We start from the raw sequence: 21,858 nt of genomic DNA, 5'->3' as shown, positions 1-21,858 counted from the left end.
TGTCTTAGTAGCCTAACCCTAAACATACCTTAGTCATGCCATAGTTACCACATGCAGATATTGTAGAAAGCAACAATTAAAAATCCTTGGCACTGTTGCTGAATTGTCCGATATTGATGTTCTTGTCTGGCAATAGAGTTGCTTGTTTGTAACAAGTTCATGAAAGCTTTCCAACTTCAGAATACAGTTTAAGCAATGGATACCAACCTTGGGGGTCCAACCAGAATCTATATTGCAATTTTGTATTGCATTGCATATTTTTATTCTATAAAAACTATGTTCATAATGCAAAGTTTTAATCATGCATTATTTATTTATTCTATCAATATTATTGAACTGAGCTCTACCATGCTGGTCTGTTCACAAATCAAAGTGCTCATACGAAATACACATGATTACAACAAATGAATAGCTTCCTTTCCAACTGGAAAAAAATAAATAGACAGCACAATATTCAAAAACAGTATGTGCAAGACTGAATTAGAACACAGGGGCAATTTACACCAATTGTAAAAAAAATGTTAACATAAGGTTTGTGTTAAAATGTTTATTATTAAATATCCAAACAACCAGAGGAAGTGTACAGTTTTTAAGACTACTATAATCTTTTGGCACCGTGTGCAGGTTTTTGCATTTTAAGAGGTGCCTGTGTTAATAAGAGACACCTTTAATGACATCCTCACAGATGATGGATGTTACGAGGAAGCAAACACACATAAGCCTATATTTAGATGCCACATGGCTTTAACATGTTACAATATCTACTTAATTGGAAGCTGTGCATAATTATATGCAAATCCAAGCAAGTGTATTATTAATGAATGTGTTTTGGCATTTCATATAATTGATGATGATAGGTTTAGGTGTCTTTTTTGCTGCTTTTTAAAAATAAAAACCAGAAGCCAGAGCTGTTATCTCAAATAATTGGCAACCAGTTTAACTGCAATTAATACCACTACAATAAATATAAACAATTAAAATAAGAAAATGATAACAATGTTAGCATATAAAGGCCTAAACCTTCTCTGGGGAAAAATCTGTTGTTGCCAAGATACAGGTTACTGTATGAGATGCTAGTGAATATATGTTCAGTAGTGGATTACCTGTATGTAATACGTGCCATCATCCATTGCATTTGCATTCATTGTTCCACTAAAGTGTCTTGCATTTAATACATTTTATAACTCAAAATAATTCCTCTGATTCATGAAATGTCTTGCAAACTTAACAATTTGTTTTTCTAACAATGTTGCAGTGTCCTCCTCTCTTGTTCCTGTGGGCAGGTAATGTGTGTTTCTGTGATTTCTTCTAATAAATTATACCAGATGGAAGTTATGTTCCATTCATGAATCATGCACTGATGTTCCAAAGTTCATTTGTGTCTACAGGAAATCCATGATGTACAATCCTGTCATTGTGGAAGAAAGCATAAGTGTAAGTGAATGGCATGTGTGCATGTCTTAGTGTCTGTATTTGTTCAACATGTGCACGTTTCTCCATTTGCATGTGCATGTGACTGTTCAACCAGGCCAATGTATCTGTGGAACAAACCATGAAAACCCTTTAAAGATTTTGCCTCACATCCTCTGTACTCCATCAGTGGAGGAAAATTACGCCAATGAACCAAAACATAGCGGGTGTTGTGGGGGAAAAAAAAAAAGAAGAGTGCAAAGAAGACCTGTGAGTCAGTCACACTGGATCCAGTCAGGACAATGGGTACACTCATTCCCTCAAGTGTGTTCTAAATATCAGGGTAGGGAATGTGTCATTTGAAACACACATGCAAGATCACTATCATGTGTGGAACTGTATGCATGTTGCACACACAGAAATAAATACATACAACAAAGTAGTGGCTCTGCCTCTGGTTCTGCAGCCTAGCTAGCTTAGCCATTGCATCTTGCCCCATCCACTTGGGCAGGGGATACAGGACGGACACTGAAAATGTGTCAAAACATGTGACTTTTTACATACATACATATATATATATATATATATATATATATATATATATATATAATATATATATATATATATATATATATATATATAATAAAGAAACGAAAGAGACACAGAGATATATTGTACCATTTGAAATGGTTCCAGAGCCTGGGGCCTACAGGCTGTGAGCTCATGGGTCAAGTTGGCAATAGGAGCTGGTACAGCTGCTCTCAAAACACTCACTTTCCAGGGGAGTATTTAAAAAGACATACAATGCACTGAGGCAGTTTAAAAGAGTGCTTGGCAAGCGTCTGTCATCTATTTATTGTGTATATGTGTGTGTCCATGCAAGTGTATGAAAGTGTGTGTGCGAGTGTGATTCCCAGGAAGACGAACTCTTGGCTTAAACGCTATCCCTGTAAGACAGACAAGGAAGAGAAAGAAAGGTAGAATTAGTAAAAAAAAAAGGTCACTGTGTACAGTGTTTGTGTTGAATAGAGAAAGGGAGAGAAAGAGGGACACCCTGGTTTGCTGCCCAGAGTAAATAAAGGTTTTCTCTTCGAATTATGGATTTTATATTTTATCATATTTAAACATACAGATATATGCATACACCTCCATACACACACCTACTCCATTTCACATGCGGCCACATCTGCCTGCACAACGCACATTGGTATGATGTAACAGCATGCTCCGGTTTATTCTTGCTGTGAAGGTTGGCATCCATTCGAGGTTGAATTTAAAATTTGAATTTATTCAGTCCTTCGCTGCCAATATTGTTCACAAAGACCCTGTGAAACACGTCTGGGAACCTCTGCCAGGTAGTTCACACCTCCACCTCCTCCGCCTGATGTGTTAAAGCAGGAGACATTTTTGACAGCACTGAGCCGTTTTCAGCCAGATAACTTACATGGCTTCTGGCAAAACTTTCTACAAAAAACTTTGTGTGCTAGTTGGTAGGTAGGTAGGTAGGTGAGGAGGCATTTTGAGATGGAATTACCTTGACCATGTGTATTAAAGGGCAAACATGGGGCTAAAATTCTGATGAATTCAATTGAATTAGCAAATTAAAAGAATTTCTAAAATGTTTGCAATAGGGAAATGTTTGTTTGAATGCAGTGTTCGAACTATACCGTGGCCTTTGGGGGAGCCCACTTTAAATTTTTCTTCTTTTCACTGGGGGAGGGAGGAGTGGTCTTGTGACTTACAATGACTTATAAAGATTCATAACAGCTACAAGTGTATGCGCTATTCAGGATTTACCCTATTATACTTTATCGACAAGAATTGATAGGTCAAACTGCCACCCACAAATAGTCTATAAACAAAGCATCAGGCTGTCTTTGAGATTTTTTAGTTACTCAGGCTACCGAAGAATACCATAATTCCTCCGTTCAATTAGGCCTAAGCGATGCACCCCAAGCTTCCATCCTTAACAAACAGCCATGTATATCCAGCCCGGTCTCATGGCAGTTCGTGATATGGTCACGTTATTGAATCTATTGAGTCGTGAACAGGACACCATAATGTATTTATTTTTTTTGGTGATTACGAATTTTAAAGCAATGTATTTCAATGGGAAGCATATTTCGTGATCACAGAATGATGACGGTAGCGAGTAGTATTGATAAGGCGAAAGTCCGCGCAGGGAGGTTGGTCGGGGTGGTGGATGGGTCAAACAACACAGGACTTTCACCCCGGGACTGGGGAACGATTTTGACGTTTATTTCGTGTACATTTTGCACGTGTACAGGTCACGATTTTCGAACCTGCTCTGGATACTATGCATCCTGATAAAGTTCCCTTGGCCTTTGGAATTAAAATAGCCCCACATCATCACATACCCGTCACCTTACCTAGAGATTGGCATGGTTTTATTTCAGTTAGCCTAATAGCTAGTTTGATTTGCATTGAGAGATGATTTTATGGAAAGTACCCCATGCCAATCTGTAGGTATGGTGAAGGGTATGTGATGATGTGGGCTATTTTAATTCCAAAGGCCAAGGGAACTTTATCAGGATGCATAGTATCCTGCATCCATGAAATAACTGGCCTTTAAAAATATAAATATGCCTGCCTCTAAGGGAATTTAACATAGGGGTGTCTATACTTATGCCCCCCTGTATTTTAAGGAAGAACATGTATTTATTTACAATACATTATTCATTCACAAAGAAAATTGGTGTTCTCAAAGGTTGGAATCTTCCTATTTTTTTCAATTAAGGCATTAAGATCAATTTCCAAAAGATAGTATAGTATAGTTATCTTTATTGAAGTGAATTAGGTTTAAATCGCCGTCATGCATGAATGAATGATATTTTTGCAATTTTACACATAATAATCCATGATGATCACATCACGTAAAACTGAAATTGCTCATCAAAATTACACATTGTCAATATTTTTAGAGACCCCCCCCAAAATTTCACAAATCACGTTTTCAGGGGAGCCCATGTCTTATTAAAGGGAGCAGAGCTCCCCCTAGCTCCCCTGTAGTTCACACCCTGTTTGTATGTGCAGCTGTTATTGACTGTGGGATGGTGTAAATCTTTAGCTAATAGCTAGCCTGGCTATATGCTTCAAAGTTTACATATTGTATATATGATTTATGTAGCTATCGAGTAAGTGTCAAAACATTGTAATATTTTAGCACTAGTTTCAATTGGTACAAATTAGTTTGCTGGATTTAAATTCACCCTTTTCAAAAGCTTGTCACATGTATATGTGACAGCAACATATTATTGTAAAGCATTTTATAAATGCCCATAAAAGTCTGTGCAAACAAACAAGTGAGGGAAGTGAGGTTCAGTCTTCATTGTCTAAGTATTAGTCTTAATTCTTACTATTTCTTCCAGTATTCTCTGAGAAGCAAAAACTTATTTGAAATTAATGTAGTTGAAAGATGGCTTTTCCATTTTATTATGAAGGCTGGCATCTTCAAACTAAATTGGAAAAGCCATCTTTCAGTTTGATGCTGCTTCACTTAAACAATATGCAAAAGATGCAATACAAGGTGTCCTGGCATGTACAGGATATGGAAATAACACAATACAATAACTGAAAGCAAAGAATGCCATGATACAAAGTGCTCATATCAAAAATGTGTCAGAAAAATGTTGGTATCATTATCTGCAATTGAATATATTTTACATGTACTGATTTTAACAATGTGATTGCAACATTACAACAATTTACAAAACCCACTTGCCAGCCAATCAGAAACAATTAATTTCTGTGGCTAATGTATAATGCTGTATTGTGTGTATTTGTGCATTATGTGCACTAGACAACCTTTACTGTTGATGGGCTTTCAAATACAACTAATTGTATGTATAGAAAAATGTATCACTTGCAATTAATAACTCATAATTGTATCCGGTGTGACTTTTAATGAGCGAACAGAATTCAGTGTCTTGCTCTAGGGTACACTGACAGGTCATACAACTGCTGATAGACTCATATTGGTTGCAGTAACTGAACTTGTGACCTTATGGCGATGGGACCATTTTTCATTCGATGAGGCTGCCCTGCTACATTACAGTAACTGTATTTGCCAAAGTAAGCAGATGGCTAATATGTATCTATACAGTCGGTATAGAAGACTAATAGACAGACACATTTGCACAGTCCTACGGAGACAAGATTCCTCTCTGCTCTGAAATGACTGTATGATTAATGCTGAGTAGATAAAGTAGAGGGACACCACTCTGCTTAGCCTGTTGGGCTGTCCTGTCTTATCAAAAAGGAAGCAGAGTACAGGCAGTTCACCATGGGAGAGGGATAGATGGGAGGTGGAGCATAAAGATAGGGAGGGGGTAGTACAGAGATGGAGAGTGTGTGTCTGAGAGAGTAACACTGAGAAAAAGTAAGAAATAGAGAAGGTAGTTGATTGTGAAGGATGGAGAGAGAGAAACAGCATGTATAGTGAAGGGAAAGTCAGGGACAAAGAGATGTTCTTTTGTGTGATAAAAATTTATCTTATAAGGAATTGTAAATGTTCACATTTCTACACTTGACTGCGCACACAGACGTCCATGTTAACACAGGTAGATGTGTGAGAAACTAGGTGACAAAGGTGAATGTAGCAATTCCCACGAGGTCGCAGAGAGAAATATGATAGATAGGGGATCGCTGTTTTATATTATATATTCTCTGCTCCCTATCTGAGTGGCCTGTAATTGAATGATCATTACACCAAAGTTATAGCTACGGCCCTGCAGTCGAAAATAGGAATTGAGTTGGAAACAGCATTTATCAGTTTTGATTTATGAGTAACACTGGGGAAGTTGTTTTTCAAGCCTGGCACTCTGATGGGCAATAAAGAGGGGCAAAGCTTATCGCCTGCTGTACCCACTCTGACACACTCATACACCAGTCAGCCAGCCAGCCTGCAACCAGTCAGCCAACCAGCTGGGGCCCTTCATGGAAGGAAGTGTTTTCAGCAAATTTGTTTCCCTCATGTCTTTCCCTGAATGGTGCTATTCATTAAAATAGCCCCCAGTCGGTAGGCACTGCTGCCATGGCACATTTATATACTTGTTCGCCTGTATCCTCACAGAAGTAGATACACAAAAGTCCACCTGCACGCACGCACTTGTACAAACAGATACTCTTTTCTTTTGGTCCAGCTCATCTTTGCAGGAGGGCCTTCTATAATAAAATCAAAGCTACAAAGACCTCTTTCTGTCTGTTGCATGCACTGTTGCGTCTGCTTTTAGTGAGGGCCATGGGAGCTGTATATTTATTTCACTCGAGTGAAAAAAGGACTGCCCGCTATCATTTAATGGATGTGATATTGGGATTCAGGTGGATACAACTCAGAAGAAGGGGTCGCTAGTGTGGGTGGTGCTGCTTAAAAATATCTATGAAATGTAAAGTGTTAATTATGGAAGTGTGAAGCATTATAAGATGAACTGTGATTCAGCTGTGGTCCAGGTCACTGAGCAGGAACGCTCTCTTTTTCACCAGAGCTGGTGTCTACTAAAGCTCTGTACAGACACAGAGATTAGCTCAATCACATGTGCTATTGTAATCTTAACTCTAATTTACATCCAGCCACTCAAAATCATCTCCATTACCCAGATCTCATTTTACAGGGCTATATGTCTGTATTTATGTATCAGGGCAAGCCATACTCTAGTCCAGAGGGCTTTGGTAATGCACCTGATTTTGCTCATCATCATGAGCTCATGCAACTACCTCACCCACGCAGACCACTGCTCTCTTATCCATACATAACATTCAGGGGTTGCATTGATCAGAGGTCAGATAGATGCTACAACAGTAGTTGTTATGTTATGTTTATATGTGACTTGAAAAAAAGCTTGCTATTCTCAGTGTTATCTGGTCAGTAAAGGTTTACATTTATATCTATATCTTCTGTTTATATTTGTACATAGTAATCAAATGTTTATGTTTACCTTGTTCATCTTTGTTGTCCTTGTTTTTATCCGTATGTCTATTTCTGCGTATGTACTTTGAGAGAAACAAAAAGCCGGACTCAAATTGTGTGTTCACACTTACTTGGCCATTAAAGCTGATTCTTATTTATTTATTTTGTGGTGGGCCTGTTAAAATAAAAAATAAAAAATAAAAATCAAGTTTGATCAACATTGTATTTAATATATATATATATATATATATATATATATATATCATTATGCCAACAAGGAAGACCAAGACATAGTTGTTGGAATCTCTGGCTTGTTGGTACGTAGTCATGTTGTGAGTAAAAATGAACTCAACTGTAAATTTTACCACACCATCTCCAGCAACCGTGTTTGACAGTTTTTGTCCATGTTAGACATCTTGACTTTTTCAGAGAGAATGATCTAACTACAATCAATCACATGACAACCTGTGGTTGCACTTGTCCTTTGCATTGGCTGGTCAGCTACAGATTCAAACACCACTGGGATTTGGGCTCTTTGTTGTATCACCTCCTCTTCCCTTTCATCACTCCACCCCCAACGCACGCACGCACGCACGCACGCACGCACACATACACACAACGCACTTGCTCTGTCATACCCTTGTGTATGCAACAATTCCTGTGTTTAGCACACACATTGCAAACTGTATTGCATGTTATTTCCTTATTCCTGTTGATTCCCAAAGCCTGAAAGCCACCACTCAGCTGCTTTCTCACATAACACACACATAACACACACTTTTAACCCAGCATGAGAACTGTGTGGTCTTATGTTGTTTTATGTGTTTTATATGTGTTTCTATGTTGTTCAGCACTTTGTAAACCTTTGTTTTTTAAATGTGCTATATAAATAAAATGGATTGGATTGAATTGGATAAAGTATGTCAGGATCTGCATTCTTGCTTACAGTCCCAATCAATTAATAGAAACAGTTGAGACAGTGTCACTAAAAAGGTTAGTCACACAGAGCTATCCCCATGTCTGCCAACACTGTTATGTCATCTGACTTATCTCAGCTAAGGCCTTAGGGCTATTCCCTTTTTAGAGAAAGACCAAGGCAGGGAATGAAAGGAGCTGAACCCACACAGTTGTAAAGCCCCGGAGTTAGGAGTGGTGAAGCGCATCAATAGCGTGCACATCAATGCATAACCAGGCATATCTGCATCTGTTTAGGGCATATTCTTGGGACAAATCAAACACACAAACTTGCATATGCATATCCATCATAAAAAAGAGCTTTCTCCTTCAACGAGCATAACCCTTCAGCACTCTGACAATGTGTCAAACATTACAGGATCCATAAAGGTGATGTATGAGAGCAACGTACGTCTCTTGATGTCATCAATAGACTGCAGCGTGATTTTATCTGTTGACAGACATATTGCTTTGGCAATAACAACGCCATGAAGAATGCTTTGTGTATGTTCAATCATTTACAACTGTAAATCATATGTATGTCTCATTTTTTCAGGTGACACCACTTGTGAAAACAACATGAATGTGCCTCTGAGCCTTGACAATGGCAGTAGCTATCTTGTTTGTTTGCTGTTTAAAGTGACTGTATGGTGTTTTGATTAAATCCCTACACCAGCTATCACAGATATTACCAAAATGGTTTAGCAGCACACAGTAGATAGGAATGTGGTCAGTAGGGTAGGGTTTGATAGCATTTTATTAAATCTGAATCCACTATCTAAAATCTTCCAACCTGATCTCACAGAATTCCGTGAAATGAACACGGGCCCTTAACTCAAAATCCGTGGCAGTTTCACGGAATTGCAACAAAAACTGTGGAAATGCCGCGAAAATACGTCCAAGTAATGTACACGTATATACGGTGCCCAAATTCCGTGATGGGCCCACGCGAAGAATTCCGTGAAATGAACACGGATCGCCGAAAAAGAAACACGGGCTTACGTGACACGTGAGAAGAACGGAGCGGTTGGGTTCAGGAAAAGGTCGTGGGTGGGCTTACGGTTCAGTGACACGCGACAAGAACGGGACGGTTGGGTTCAGGAAAAGGTCGTGGGTGGGCTTATGGTTCCGTGCCATACGCGGGACATGCTTAAAAAAAAAAAAAAAAACACAACTGACAAACGCACGCCACACGCGGGACACAAACTCCGCTCTCTTGGGTGAAAGTTCTGTGTTTTACCCATCCACCACCCCAACCAACCTCCTTGCGTGGAATTCTGGCCTTACATACTGCTCACTACCGTGCTACGTCATCTTCTCATTGACTTTACATTGGTATTGTTTTCCGTGGTGGCCACACGGAATTTTCACACATTGAGCGGTTACCAGTCCGTGCCCATTTTACGGAATTCAGTGAGACCAGGCTGAATCTTCAATACTAGTGTATTGTATATATATATATTTTTTTCCAATACTAATCAACTTAAAGTCAGTGTGTATTTTCTTGGCATAATTTAGGCTTTAGTACATTGTGTATGCAAAGCACAGACACCTACAGGCTATGAGTACTGCAGCCCATTGGCACTTTACAGTGCTAGACACACTGCAAAACATAGAGTGACAAATACAGAGCCTGCCAGTGTTGCCTGGTGGTCTTGTATTGCAATTATATATTATATATATTATTGTGTATCAAGCCTCTGACCAACTCATCAACTCTGTTGACACATTTGGAACGCCAAATGGTAAATAATTAGAGCTGAACATGTAATAGCTTTGTGTGGCTGCTGAATAATATATAAACTTTCAGGCTGGCAAACTAAATACAAAAGAAGAAAATGATTATAAGTTTAAAGAGGTTAAAAGTCTTGTTGGCTGTCTTAGGCTTATTCACATTTATATATATAAAAAATGGGTTATAATCAATCTATTTAAAACACAAGTACACTTCTTGTAAATATGTTTTTCAGTAGCCTGGTTGAGTTTGTGCAAGATTTACCCAAATAATTTTCAGTGAGAAGGTGCTGGAATTATTGGTAACAACCATGCCATCTGTTCACCTGGACATCTCCATCGTGTCCTTAGTGAGATAGACGATCCAGTAGACCAGGTTGAAGGCGCCAAATGAAAGTGGGAAGAGGATGCGGGAGTATTTGTCGATGATGCTGGTGCCAGTCAGAACGTTGTTGGCCGGTACAGCTGAACCCTGCTGCAGGAAGGCTTGGGCATTGACAGGTGGGTTGGGAAATGTTTTGGCAGGACGGTCAAACAGCGGGGCAGAGTTCATCCTCTTCTTTAGCACACTACTGGCATCAACCTTGGAGAGGCAAAAGGAAAATATATAGAATATGTTAGAAGAAATTGATTAAAGAGAATATTGCATGATGTAGTATGTGGGTATTAATAATGAAACTGGTGCTTTGCTGTTCCCAAAGAGTCATAAAATCATCATATGTTATGTGTTAATAATGTAATAGAAACTGATTCTGCATGTAAAAAGGCAACATGTTATAATGAAATGTATATCAACACATTACACAGAGAATAAAAAAGTCATACAAAAATAATCCTGGTGTCATATATGCACATCAGTGAGTTGATCAGTGCATGTGGGGATTGTGTGTGTTTAGAATATCAATGGGTAACACAAGTAATTAAGCTAAACAAAGAAAATCAATGATGTTTTGTTTTTGTTTTGATATGATTTCAATCAACCCGTTCCATGAAGATTGATACAGTTGTGGGAAGCAAACAAATCATATCAAACAAAAGAGGCTTGCAGTATATTGACACATGGTTATTGCTATGCCTCATCAACTTTCAGTAAACCAGTGTGATCTCAGCACATGCCCCCTGCTCCAATAGTTGTAAATCAGCTACAGTGTATGTGTACAGAGAGAGAGGAAGAGTACATCTGGGAAATGGGTCAAGGAACACCTTGTTGCTTGTAGGTAGAGTCAGAGAGCGTTAGAGTGAGACTAAAAGAGAGAGCCATCCCTTTTTATTAAACAAAGAAAACTGTATAAAGTATTGTAGCAACCTGAAATACCATTGAAAAAGCATGCATACAAACAGTCAGTTATTGATGGATCAGTATAGTACCTAACAATGGATCCATTGAAAAAAAAAAAACACAATAATCACATATTTAGCATTTTGTCCTAGTAAAACCTTATGATTTCATGTATTACTATGTTTTTAGGGACATATAATGCTTACATATTTTGTTTGGTTTTCCTTTAATTTTGCAGAATAATGTTCGCTACAGAGTAGAGTTTAAATAGTTGTTAAAATGTTTTTAAGGAAATAAACTTCCTATATAGTTCAATGACCGCTCTAGCTTCCAGCTGTCGGCCTTATTCAGTTCACAGTGGATGTTTTTTAACAGACAAGTTGGATCAAAAACTGAACTGAACTCAAATTTAGGCCAGATTTGTGAGGCTACAGGATTACATGACCCTCTACAGGTTGAGAAACTACCACACTGTTACAATCCTCTGGCTGAGGGTAACCCTTCCAAAAATGCATACTGGCCAATCTAAAAATAAAACTAGATAAGTTAGAGTTATTCATTTCACAAAATGTGACATATTTGTCAATGCAATGGCAGTAAATGTACAATTAAAAAATATGAAATGATTCAATTATGTTCTAATAGTATGACTTAGTCCTGATGCTCATCTCAAAATTAACCTTATCAGTATTTGTATGGCAGCTATCTTGAGATGTACAATGCATGACCATTCACACTGCTGATTCGATTAAATTGAGTCATGCTATCATTCCAATTCTGTATAAAGGTTTGATGTCAGGAGCTTAACCAAGGAAACTTGAAACAGAGAAAGAAAAGGTGAAGGTCTCAGGAGAGAGGGTCTTGTATGTTTGTAAAATACATGATTTTGGCTTGGCTATGTTACACTAAGAAAAGCATTCTTTTTGGTCTGAAAAAAATACAGAATAACTTTCCTCCTCTTTGGTAAACCATAAAACTGGAAACATTTCCCTAAAACACAAGATCATCTTTCACTGTGGTATAGTACTGATCTTTCGCCAACTACAACATGTGACAGAAAGAGAGAGAGAGAGACAGAGAGAGAGAGAGACAGAGAGAGCGAGAGAGAGAGAGAGAGAGAGAGAGAGAGAGAGAGAGAGAGAGAGAGAGTGTGGGGGGACTACAACCTACAGTAAAAACATCTTATCAGCATTTCACACATGAGGGGATAAAAAACAATAGATCTGGAGTGTTAAAGCCCTATAGCAACATGACAGCAGGAACGGGCTTTGAGAGGGAGTGGGTCCTGGCGATATAACAGCTGGTCATCCCGACGTTAAGCTTACTCATCACTCAATAACAATTTGTGCCCCTATCTGTGAGTTACGTATGCTTCCTCCTGTTAGCTCATTTGTATAGTCAAGGTTAATTTGAGGAATTGTGCTCAAACAGGAGTTTGGTCTCAAAGGTCTATTTGTTTTCTGTTGTAACTGGTTGGTGTCCAAAACTCCAACAACGCCAGGCTGCACTTTCAACTATCAGCTCCCTATCACTTAGTGCTTCCTTTTATACTGAAAGATCATGCAGTGAGTGCACGATGCGTGCATGGCCTGTGTGTGCGATATACTGTACGTATGCACAGCTGCTCCGATACATAGCTATTTTTGATAATGACGACAGGCTCACTTTGCTTCTTCCTGGTCAAATCCCAGAGGGATCAGCTCCTCTTCTCTTTATCCAGTGCTCTAGATTTCAGCAGACCCACTTTACTGTAACACAGGGAGGATGGGCACTGACTGATGGATGTATGGATGTTGTTTGGGTGTGGGCATTCATGTGCGTGGGTGGGTGGGAGCTACATGCACATGTGTTTCATAGTGTGGTGTGTGTGTGTGTGTGTGTGTGTGTTTGTGTGTGTGAAATAAGGTTTGAAACTATGCATTACCAATACCGCATGGGAGTAAGTGCCTGTAGGTTCCTCGTGGGTGTTGAGTGGGTACATATGATTATTAGGTAGTGGAAATGGATATGTGTATGTAAATGTACTTTTTATATTAATGTATTTGAAGAAAGGCAGGAAGTATGCTGGATATATCAGCAATGGCACTCTTATTCTTTAGGTTTTGAAAAGAAGAGAATAAAAAAGGATATGGGGTTAAAAATGCAAAATACACATGATAGTATTAAGTATTAGTTTGTGTGCTGCAAGAATACAAGCTGAACTAGTAAAAGATGGAATAAAGTATAAACAAAGACTACAAATAAAATAAAATGTTATTTTACACATTTACAACATCTAAATATTAAACTGTATCTTAACATCTACTGTGGAAAAGTTACAGGTTTGTTGATCGACATGGAAGAAAACGACACTTTGAAAGTCTTCTGATTCTGATAGATCATCCTCTCCAATCTCTTAGTTGTACAAGTTCATACTCCAATTTGAAACCTAGACACTAGCTTCCTATGTGACTTGCTCAAGGGGGAACTATAACGAGTGATAAGGCTTTCAAAAACCCAAGTAAAAACAGCCTGATTTGAGACCTCAACAAATGATTTGGCCACCTAGTCCTCCTTACACAAAGCTTAGGGGAAAAGTCAAAATATTTCACAAAAGTCTTCTCTGTAATCAAAATGATAAAATGTTTGCTCAGGGCGAACCAAACATTTAAGTCCAACATTTCCGCAGACTGCGCCACTCGCTCTAATCCTTTTCTATGCTGGTCAAATGTTCTGCAAGCTCCTTATGGAAGGCCAGGATGCTGGATTTAAATGTTGGTTTTGCCTAACTCTGGGCAACAGATTGCATTAGTGAGATCCCAAAATTACCTTTGAAGAGAACATTTTGATTATACCCGTAAAGGTTTTTGAGGGAGCGCTGCATTACCAAGTCACAGAGTAATGTATTGGTGCTGAGGCTATGAATGAGGCTACTGACAACAATAAAAATGTATCCCATCCGTCACGTATCACTAATAATCTAGGCATACACATAAATAAAAAAATCTTAGACATGTATGAAAACTAGGAAATGCGTTTACTACAGAAAATGCTAGTGAATGCCGAAAAGTTAAATTGCTAAAGGTAAACTGGGTTGCTGGCATAATTGAGTAAGAAGAAAGTGAAGTAGTGAGAATGGTTGGAAAAGTGGGAATGGTTTTAATTAGGACAGATTTCATTGACATTTTGAATAATACCAATAACATATTAAAAAGTATGGAATATTTTAAGGTTTTTTTGAAAAGAAAAGTCATATTATAGTAATAAAAAACCGTCATGAAAAGGGCCAGATCGGAATGGGAATCAAACATTTTATTTTATTTCTATCTTTATTTTTAATTTAATACATACTGTGTACATATACTTATATTGTTTATACCTATACTTATATTGTTTAATATTACATTTAGAGAATGTGTGATGTGCACCAACAACACCAAAACAAATTCCTTGTATGTGTCAAAAAACATACTTGGCAATAAAACCCTTTCTGATTCTGATTCTGATTCTGAAACCTGGGTCAGAGTCTGCAGTGACTACTTGCTGGTTGCCTGTTGGAGCAGTGCTGACGAAGAAAAAAAATCATAGTATAGTATATCGAAAAAGTCATAGTATACTATGTCGAAAAAAGTGATTATAAAGTCATAGTATAGTGTATCGAAAAAAATCGATTTATATTTTATTTTTATATGGTTCTGTGAAAAAGATCTTCCCAGTCCTTGTCACATGACCAATTAATGTTACCATGATAACTATCCAATGCTTGCCTTAAGAGCCTGTATAAAATGTATTGTATTTGTTGAAAATAAAAACAAGTGAAATTAATAATGAATTTGATGTGTTTTATTTAGCAAAATTACATTTTTTTTTTATTCCATCCAATATTTCCTATATTTCAAAGCAGAATTTTAGACGGTGTATTCTGATGAAATCCCCTGGGCCCCTACTGACTGATTATTGGTCCCCCCGGTGCCACTATACTTTAAAAAAATCCTGGAATCATCCCTGAGTATGGTATGTCAAAAAAGTGATAACAAAGTCATATTACTGTGTCCAAAAAAAAAAAAACATTAAAAAGTCATAATTTGGTATGTTGAAAAATGTTAAGAAAAAGGCCAGTCTGGCTGGGAATTGAACATGGGTCAGAGTCTACAGTGACTAATTGCTGTTTGCCTGTTGAAGCGGTGCTAACAAAAAAAAATCATAGTATAGTATATCGTAAAAAGTCATATTATAGTATGTTGAAAAAGTAGTAAAAAAGTTGTAGTATAGTATGTCATAAAAGTTATACTACAGTATGTTGAAAAAAGTCATAAAAAAGTCATGGTATAATATTTTGAAAAGTCATGGAATGTAGTATATTGAAAAGAAATGCAGAAAATTGCAGCAGCAACGGGTTGAACCTTGGGCCTCTGCATCAATGAACATCAACATATGGGTGCAAGCTGAGCTACCAAACAGTCAGTCAGTAGTGTATGGACAAAAAGCCTTTAAAAAGTCACAGGATGGTAAGTCGAAAAAAATCTAAGTATAGTATGTTGAAAAAAGAGATAAAAAGTCATAGTATAGTATGTCCAAAAAAGTGATAAAAACGTCATAGTATAATATGTCCAAAAATAATAATAAAAATGTCATAGTATGTAGTATATTGAAAAAATCATAGTACAGTATGTCAAAAACAGTAATACTATAGTATTCTGAAAAAAGTGATAAAAAGTCATAGTATAGTATGTTGAAAAAAGTGATAAAAAAGTCATAGTGTGTAGTATATCAAATAAGTCATAGTATAGTATGTCAAAAATAGTTACACTATAGTATGTTGAAAAAAGTTATAAAAAAGTCATACTACAGTATTTGGAAAAAAAGTGATAAAAAGTCATAGTATAGTATGTCGAAAAATGTGATGAAAAAAAGTCATAGTATAGTATGTCGAACAAAGGAATAAAAATTTAATAATATAACATGTCCAAAAATAATGATAAAAATGTCATAGTATGTAGTATATCGAAAAAGTCATAGTATAGTATGACCAAAATAGTTATACTATAGTATGTTGACAAAAGTGATAATAAGTCATAGTATAGTATATTGAAAAACGTGATAAAAAAGTCATAGTATAGTATGTCGAAAAATGTGATGAAAAAAAGTCATGGTATAGTATGTCAAAAATGTCATAGTATAGAATGTTGAAACAAGTCATTGTATAGTATGTCGAAAGAATTTATGAAAAAGTCATAGTATAGTATGTCAAAAAAAGTCCTGAAGACGTCATAGTATAGTATATGAAAAAGTAATAATAAAAGTCATAGTATAGTGTCTGGCAAAAAGCCTTTAAAAAGTCATAGTATGGTATGTCAAAAAAAATAAAAGTATAGAATGTTGAAAAAAGTAATAAAAAAGTCATAGTATAGTATGATGAAAAAATGTATGAAAAATAGTCATAGTATAGTATGTTGAAACAAGTCATAGTATAGTATGTCGAAAGAATTTATGAAAAAGTCATAGTATAGTATGTCAAAAAAAAGTCCTGAAGACGTCATAGTATAGTATATGAGTGAAGTATATATGTCGAAAAAAGTGATAAAAAAGTCATAGTGTGTAGTATATCAAATAAGTCATAGTATAGTATGTCGAAAGAATTTATGAAAAAGTCATAGTATAGTATGTCAAAAAAAAGTCCTGAAGACGTCATAGTATAGTATATGAGTGAAGTATATATGTCGAAAAAAGTGATAAAAAAGTCATAGTGTGTAGTATATCAAATAAGTCATAGTATAGTATGTCAAAAATAGTTACACTATAGTATGTTGAAAAAAGTGATAAAAACGTCATACTACAGTATTTGGAAAAAAAGTGATAAAAAGTCATAGTATAGTATATAGAAAAACGTGATGAAAAAGTCATAGTATAGTATGTCGAAAAATGTGATGAAAAAAAGTCATACTACAGTATTTGGAAAAAAAGTGATTAAAATGTCATAGTATAATATGTCCAAAAATAATAATAAAAATGTCATAGTATGTAGTATATCGAAAAAGTCATAGTATAGTATGTCCAAAATAGTTACACTATAGTATGTTGAAAAATGTGATGAAAAAAAGTCATACTACAGTATTTGGAAAAAAAGTGATAAAAAGTCATAGTATAATATGTCCAAAAATAATAATAAAAATGTCATAGTATGTAGTATATCAAAAAAGTCATAGTATAGTATGTCCAAAATAGTTACACTATAGTATGTTGAAAAAAGTGATAAAAAGTCATACTACAGTATTTGGAAAAAAAGTGATAAAAAGTCATAGTATAGTATATCGAAAAACATGATAAAAAAGTCATAGTATAGTATGTCGAAAAATGTGATGAAAAAAAGTCATAGTATAGTATGTCAAAAAAAGGAATAAAAAGTAATAGTATAATATGTCCAAAAATAATAATAAAAATGTCATAGTATAGTATGTCCAAAATAGTTATAAAATAGTATGTTGAAAAAAGTGATAAAAAGTCATAGTATATATGTCGAAAAAAGTGATAAAAAAGTCATAGTATGTAGTATATCGAAAAAGTCATAGTATAGTATGTCCAAAATAGTTACACTATAGTATGTTGAAAAAAGTGATAAAAAAGTCATACTACAGTATTTGGAAAAAAAGTGACAAAAAGTCATAATATAGTATATCGAAAAACGTGATAAAAAAGTCATAGTATAGTATGTCGAAAAATGTGATGAAAAAAAGTCATAGTATAGTATGTCGAAAAAAGGAATAAAAAAGAAATAGTATAATATGTCCAAAAATAATAATAAAAATGTCATAGTATGTAGTATATCGAAAAAGTCATAGTATAGTATGTCCAAAATAGTTATACTATAGTATGTTGAAAAAAGTGATAAAAAGTCATAGTATAGTATGTTGAAAAAAGTGATAAAAAAGTCATAGTGTGTAGTATATCAAATAAGTCATAGTATAGTATGTCAAAAATAGTTACACTATAGTATGTTGAAAAAAGTGATAAAAAGTCATACTACAGTATTTGGAAAAAAAGTGATAAAAAGTCATAGTATAGTATGTCCAAAATAGTTATACTATATTTTTGGACATATTGTCCAAAAATAATAATAAAAATGTCATAGTATGTAGTATATCGAAAAAGTCATAGTATAGTATGTCCAAAATAGTTACACTATAGTATGTTGAAAAAAGTGATAAAAAAGTCATACTAGAGTATTTGGAAAAAAAGTGACAAAAAGTCATAGTATAGTATATCGAAAAACATGATAAAAAGGTCATAGTATAGTATGTCGAAAAATGTGATGAAAAAAAGTCATAGTAGAGTATGTTGAAAAAAGGAATAAAAAATAGTATAATATGTCCAAAAATAATAATAAAGATGTCATAGTATGTAGTATATCGAAAAAGTCATAGTATAGTATGTCCAAAATAGTTATACTATAGTATGTTGAAAAAAGTGATAAAAAGTCATAGTACAGTATATCAAAAAACGTGATAAAAAAGTCATAGCATAGTATGTCGAAAAATGTGATGAAAAAAAGTCATGGTATGGTATGTCAAAAAAGTCATTAAAATTCATAATGTTTAGAATATCCAAAAGGTCAAAGTATAGTGTGTCAAAAATAGTCATAGTATAGTATGTTGAAACAAGTCATAGTATAGTATGTCGAAAGAATTTATGAAAAAGTCATAGTATAGTATGTCAAAAAAAGTCCTGAAGAAGTCATAGTATAGTATGTCAAAAAATGTGATGAAAAAAAGTCATACTACAGTATTTGGAAAAAAAGTGATAAAAAGTCATAGTATAATATGTCCAAAAATAATAATAAAAATGTCATAGTATGTAGTATATCGAAAAAGTCATAGTATAGTATGTCAAAAATAGTTACATTATGTTGAAAAAAGTGATAACAAGTCCTAGTAAAATGAAAAAGTAATAATAAAAGTCATAGTATAGTATGTCGAAAAGATTAATGAAAAAGTCATAGTATAGTATGTCAAAAAAAGTCCTAAAGACGTCATAGTAAAATGAAAAAGTAATAATAAAAGTCATAGTATAGTGTGTGGAAAAAAGCCTTTAAAAAGTCATAGTATGGTATGTCGAAAAAATCAAAGTATAGAATGTCGAAAAAAGTGATAATAAAGTCGTGTGTAGTATATCAAAAGTCATAGTATAGTGTATAGTGTATATACTATATATAGTATAGTATGTTGACAAAGTGATAAAAGAGTCATAGTACAGTATTTTGAAAAAAGTGATAAAAAGTCAAAGTATAGTATGTCGAAAAAAGTCATGGCATAGTATGTTGACAAAGTGATAAAAGAGTCATAGTATAGTATTTAAAAAAGTGATAAAAAAGTGATAGTATAGTGTGTGGAAAAATACCTTTGAAAAGTCATAGTATGGTATGTCGAAAAAAATCAACATATATTATGTTGAAAAAAGTAAGACAAAGTCATAGTATAGTATGTAGAATAAAGCAATACCAAAGTCATAGTACAGTATGTTGAAAAAGTGATAATGAAGTCGTAGTATGGTATGTCAAAAAAAGTTATAGTTTAGTATGTTGAAAAAAGTCATGGTTTATTATGTCGAAAAGTCATGGAATGTAGTATATTGAAAAGAAATGCAGAAAATTGCAGGAGAAAGGGGTTGAACCTTGGGCCTCTGCATCAATGAACATCAACATATGGGTGCATGCTCTACCAACTGAGCTACCAAACAGTCATAGAGTAGTGTATGGAAAAAAAAAAGTCACAGGATGGTAAGTCGAAAAATATCAAAGTATAGTATGTTGAAAAAAGAGATAAAAAGTCATAGTATAGTATGTCAAAAAAGTGATAAAAAAGTTATATGTCGAAATAAATCTTAATATAGTAAGTTGAAAAAAGTGATAAAAAAGTCATAATATAGTTTGTTGAAAAATGTGATAAAAAAGTTGTATGTAGTGTATCGAAAAAGTCATAGTATAGCATGTCAAAAATAGTTAACCTATAGTTATACTATAGTAAGTTGAAAAAAGTGATAAAAAGTCATAGGGCCCTTTGCACCCAGCGCAATTGACTTTGTACACCGATGCATGTATCATTCCTACCTGGTCTAAAGTCAGTGGCGCGTTATTCAGATGCTATTTTAAGGAGCTTGCACACTGCTCCAACAAATGCCAACAAACACCAACAAACTCCAACAAACACCAACAGTTGGGTCAGTGTGGGCAGGCCGCCTGTGTTTGTTGGCGTTTGTTGTATGGAGTTGTTAGAGTTTGACATGTCCAGTCTGGTCTGGTGGAGTTGTAGAATGTCGGACCAATGTAGCCCATTTTCCAACAATTGACAACATTCTAACAGCTTGAAATGGGGTCTGAATGGGTGGTTTTTCTGGCAATTAGATAAAAAGCTTGAGGAGCAAAACAGGCAAAATTCGCAAAAGCTGGAGTATCTTCTGAGCTAAGTTCTTGACACAAGTTAGGATAGACACCCTGTTTTGCATATCGCAATATCCAAGGTTTACACCACAGTCTCCTCGTGGCTCGTCTTGATTGCTGTCCGTCCTGTACATGGCTAGCAACTTTACGGGCCAGGTAGACCATAACTACTTTGGCCACACTCAACAAGGTCTCCACTTCATCCATGTTTTAGTAAACCAAAACTCAAATAAGAAAAGGTAGGACTAGGTGACAAAAGTCAGTCTTGTCTGTTACTGTCTGGGCAGTGTGGACTGGTAGTTGATTTTATGAACATCCTAAAGACAACCAACTGACAATTGACCGTTCGCAAAAGCCACGCCCCCTAGTTATTGTTACTACGCCCGTCAAACAATTGAGAACCAGACACATAGCCATGGCGGACCAAGTGATGCCTGTTTCTTGTAGAGTAACTAGCGTTGCAGAAGGCTGTAGTCTTGCGCTTAAGTCCCGTGGGAATTCAGTTGTAGCAGGAAAAGGTAAACAGCAGTGTGCAGATCGGAGCTTAATGTGTGAAAAGTGAAGAGCGGAGGTGTTCACAAGGGAAGAAGCTTGGAGTAACTATGGAGCTAGAGCTAGCCTTCAGTGGCGCTGTTACTGTACGGGAAACAGGCATGATTTGGCCCGTTTCCATGTAGTTACATAGTCACTGATATGATCATAACCACTACAGTGCTCAAATACCTATTTTTGAGGAGGGAATAAACTTCAACATTTCGCCGCGAAAGCATGAACTGTCCTATGGAGGACATCGCCACGAAAGCATGAACTGTCCTCTGGAGGACATCCACCAGACCAGCGGCCGCCTGTGGATTGTTGTTGGCCACGGCAGGCGAGGGAGGAAGTAGAAGGATGCCCCGGACAGGGCTGCTAGCCTGGCTAAGGAAACTACCACACAATTCGCCACTGCAGAGACTCATATTCACACAAAATGGATATATATATATATATATGCTACAAATACACATGGAACTGCTGCGTGATGATTATTAACGGAGCCTGGCTGAACACACTCACTCATCCCAGACGGCAGCTAGCAGCTAAGAGGTATAGGTGAATTTAAACAATGGCTAAGTTGCTAAACGCATCTTGTTGTCATGTAAG

At 35.8% G+C, this 21,858-nt stretch overlaps 1 protein-coding gene across 2 annotated transcripts in view; it reads right to left on the bottom strand.

The window, feature by feature from the left end:
• Positions 1–2,061: 2,061 nt before the first annotated feature.
• Positions 2,062–21,858, bottom strand: part of gabra6b (gamma-aminobutyric acid type A receptor subunit alpha6b) — a 38,343-nt gene continuing 18,546 nt past the window's right edge. Inside the window, exons 9-10 of one of the 2 annotated variants that reach the window (XR_005636391.1) lie at positions 10,290–10,607; positions 2,062–2,357 (exon numbers count right to left, since the gene is read on the bottom strand). Coding sequence is in view for 1 of the 2 variants with exons in the window: in XM_039776978.1 (XP_039632912.1) it covers positions 2,345–2,357; positions 10,351–10,607 (270 nt within the window). In the remaining variant the exon portion in view is untranslated. The remainder of the gene's footprint in view (positions 2,358–10,289; positions 10,608–21,858) is intronic. The other variant, XM_039776978.1, reaches the window with a different exon arrangement.

The sequence above is a fragment of the Perca fluviatilis genome, chromosome 16, assembly GCF_010015445.1.
Source record: "Perca fluviatilis chromosome 16, GENO_Pfluv_1.0, whole genome shotgun sequence".
Taxonomy (NCBI): Eukaryota; Metazoa; Chordata; class Actinopteri; order Perciformes; family Percidae; genus Perca; species Perca fluviatilis.
Note: the sequence above shows the minus strand (reverse complement) of the source record. Positions and strands in the feature narration are given on the sequence as shown.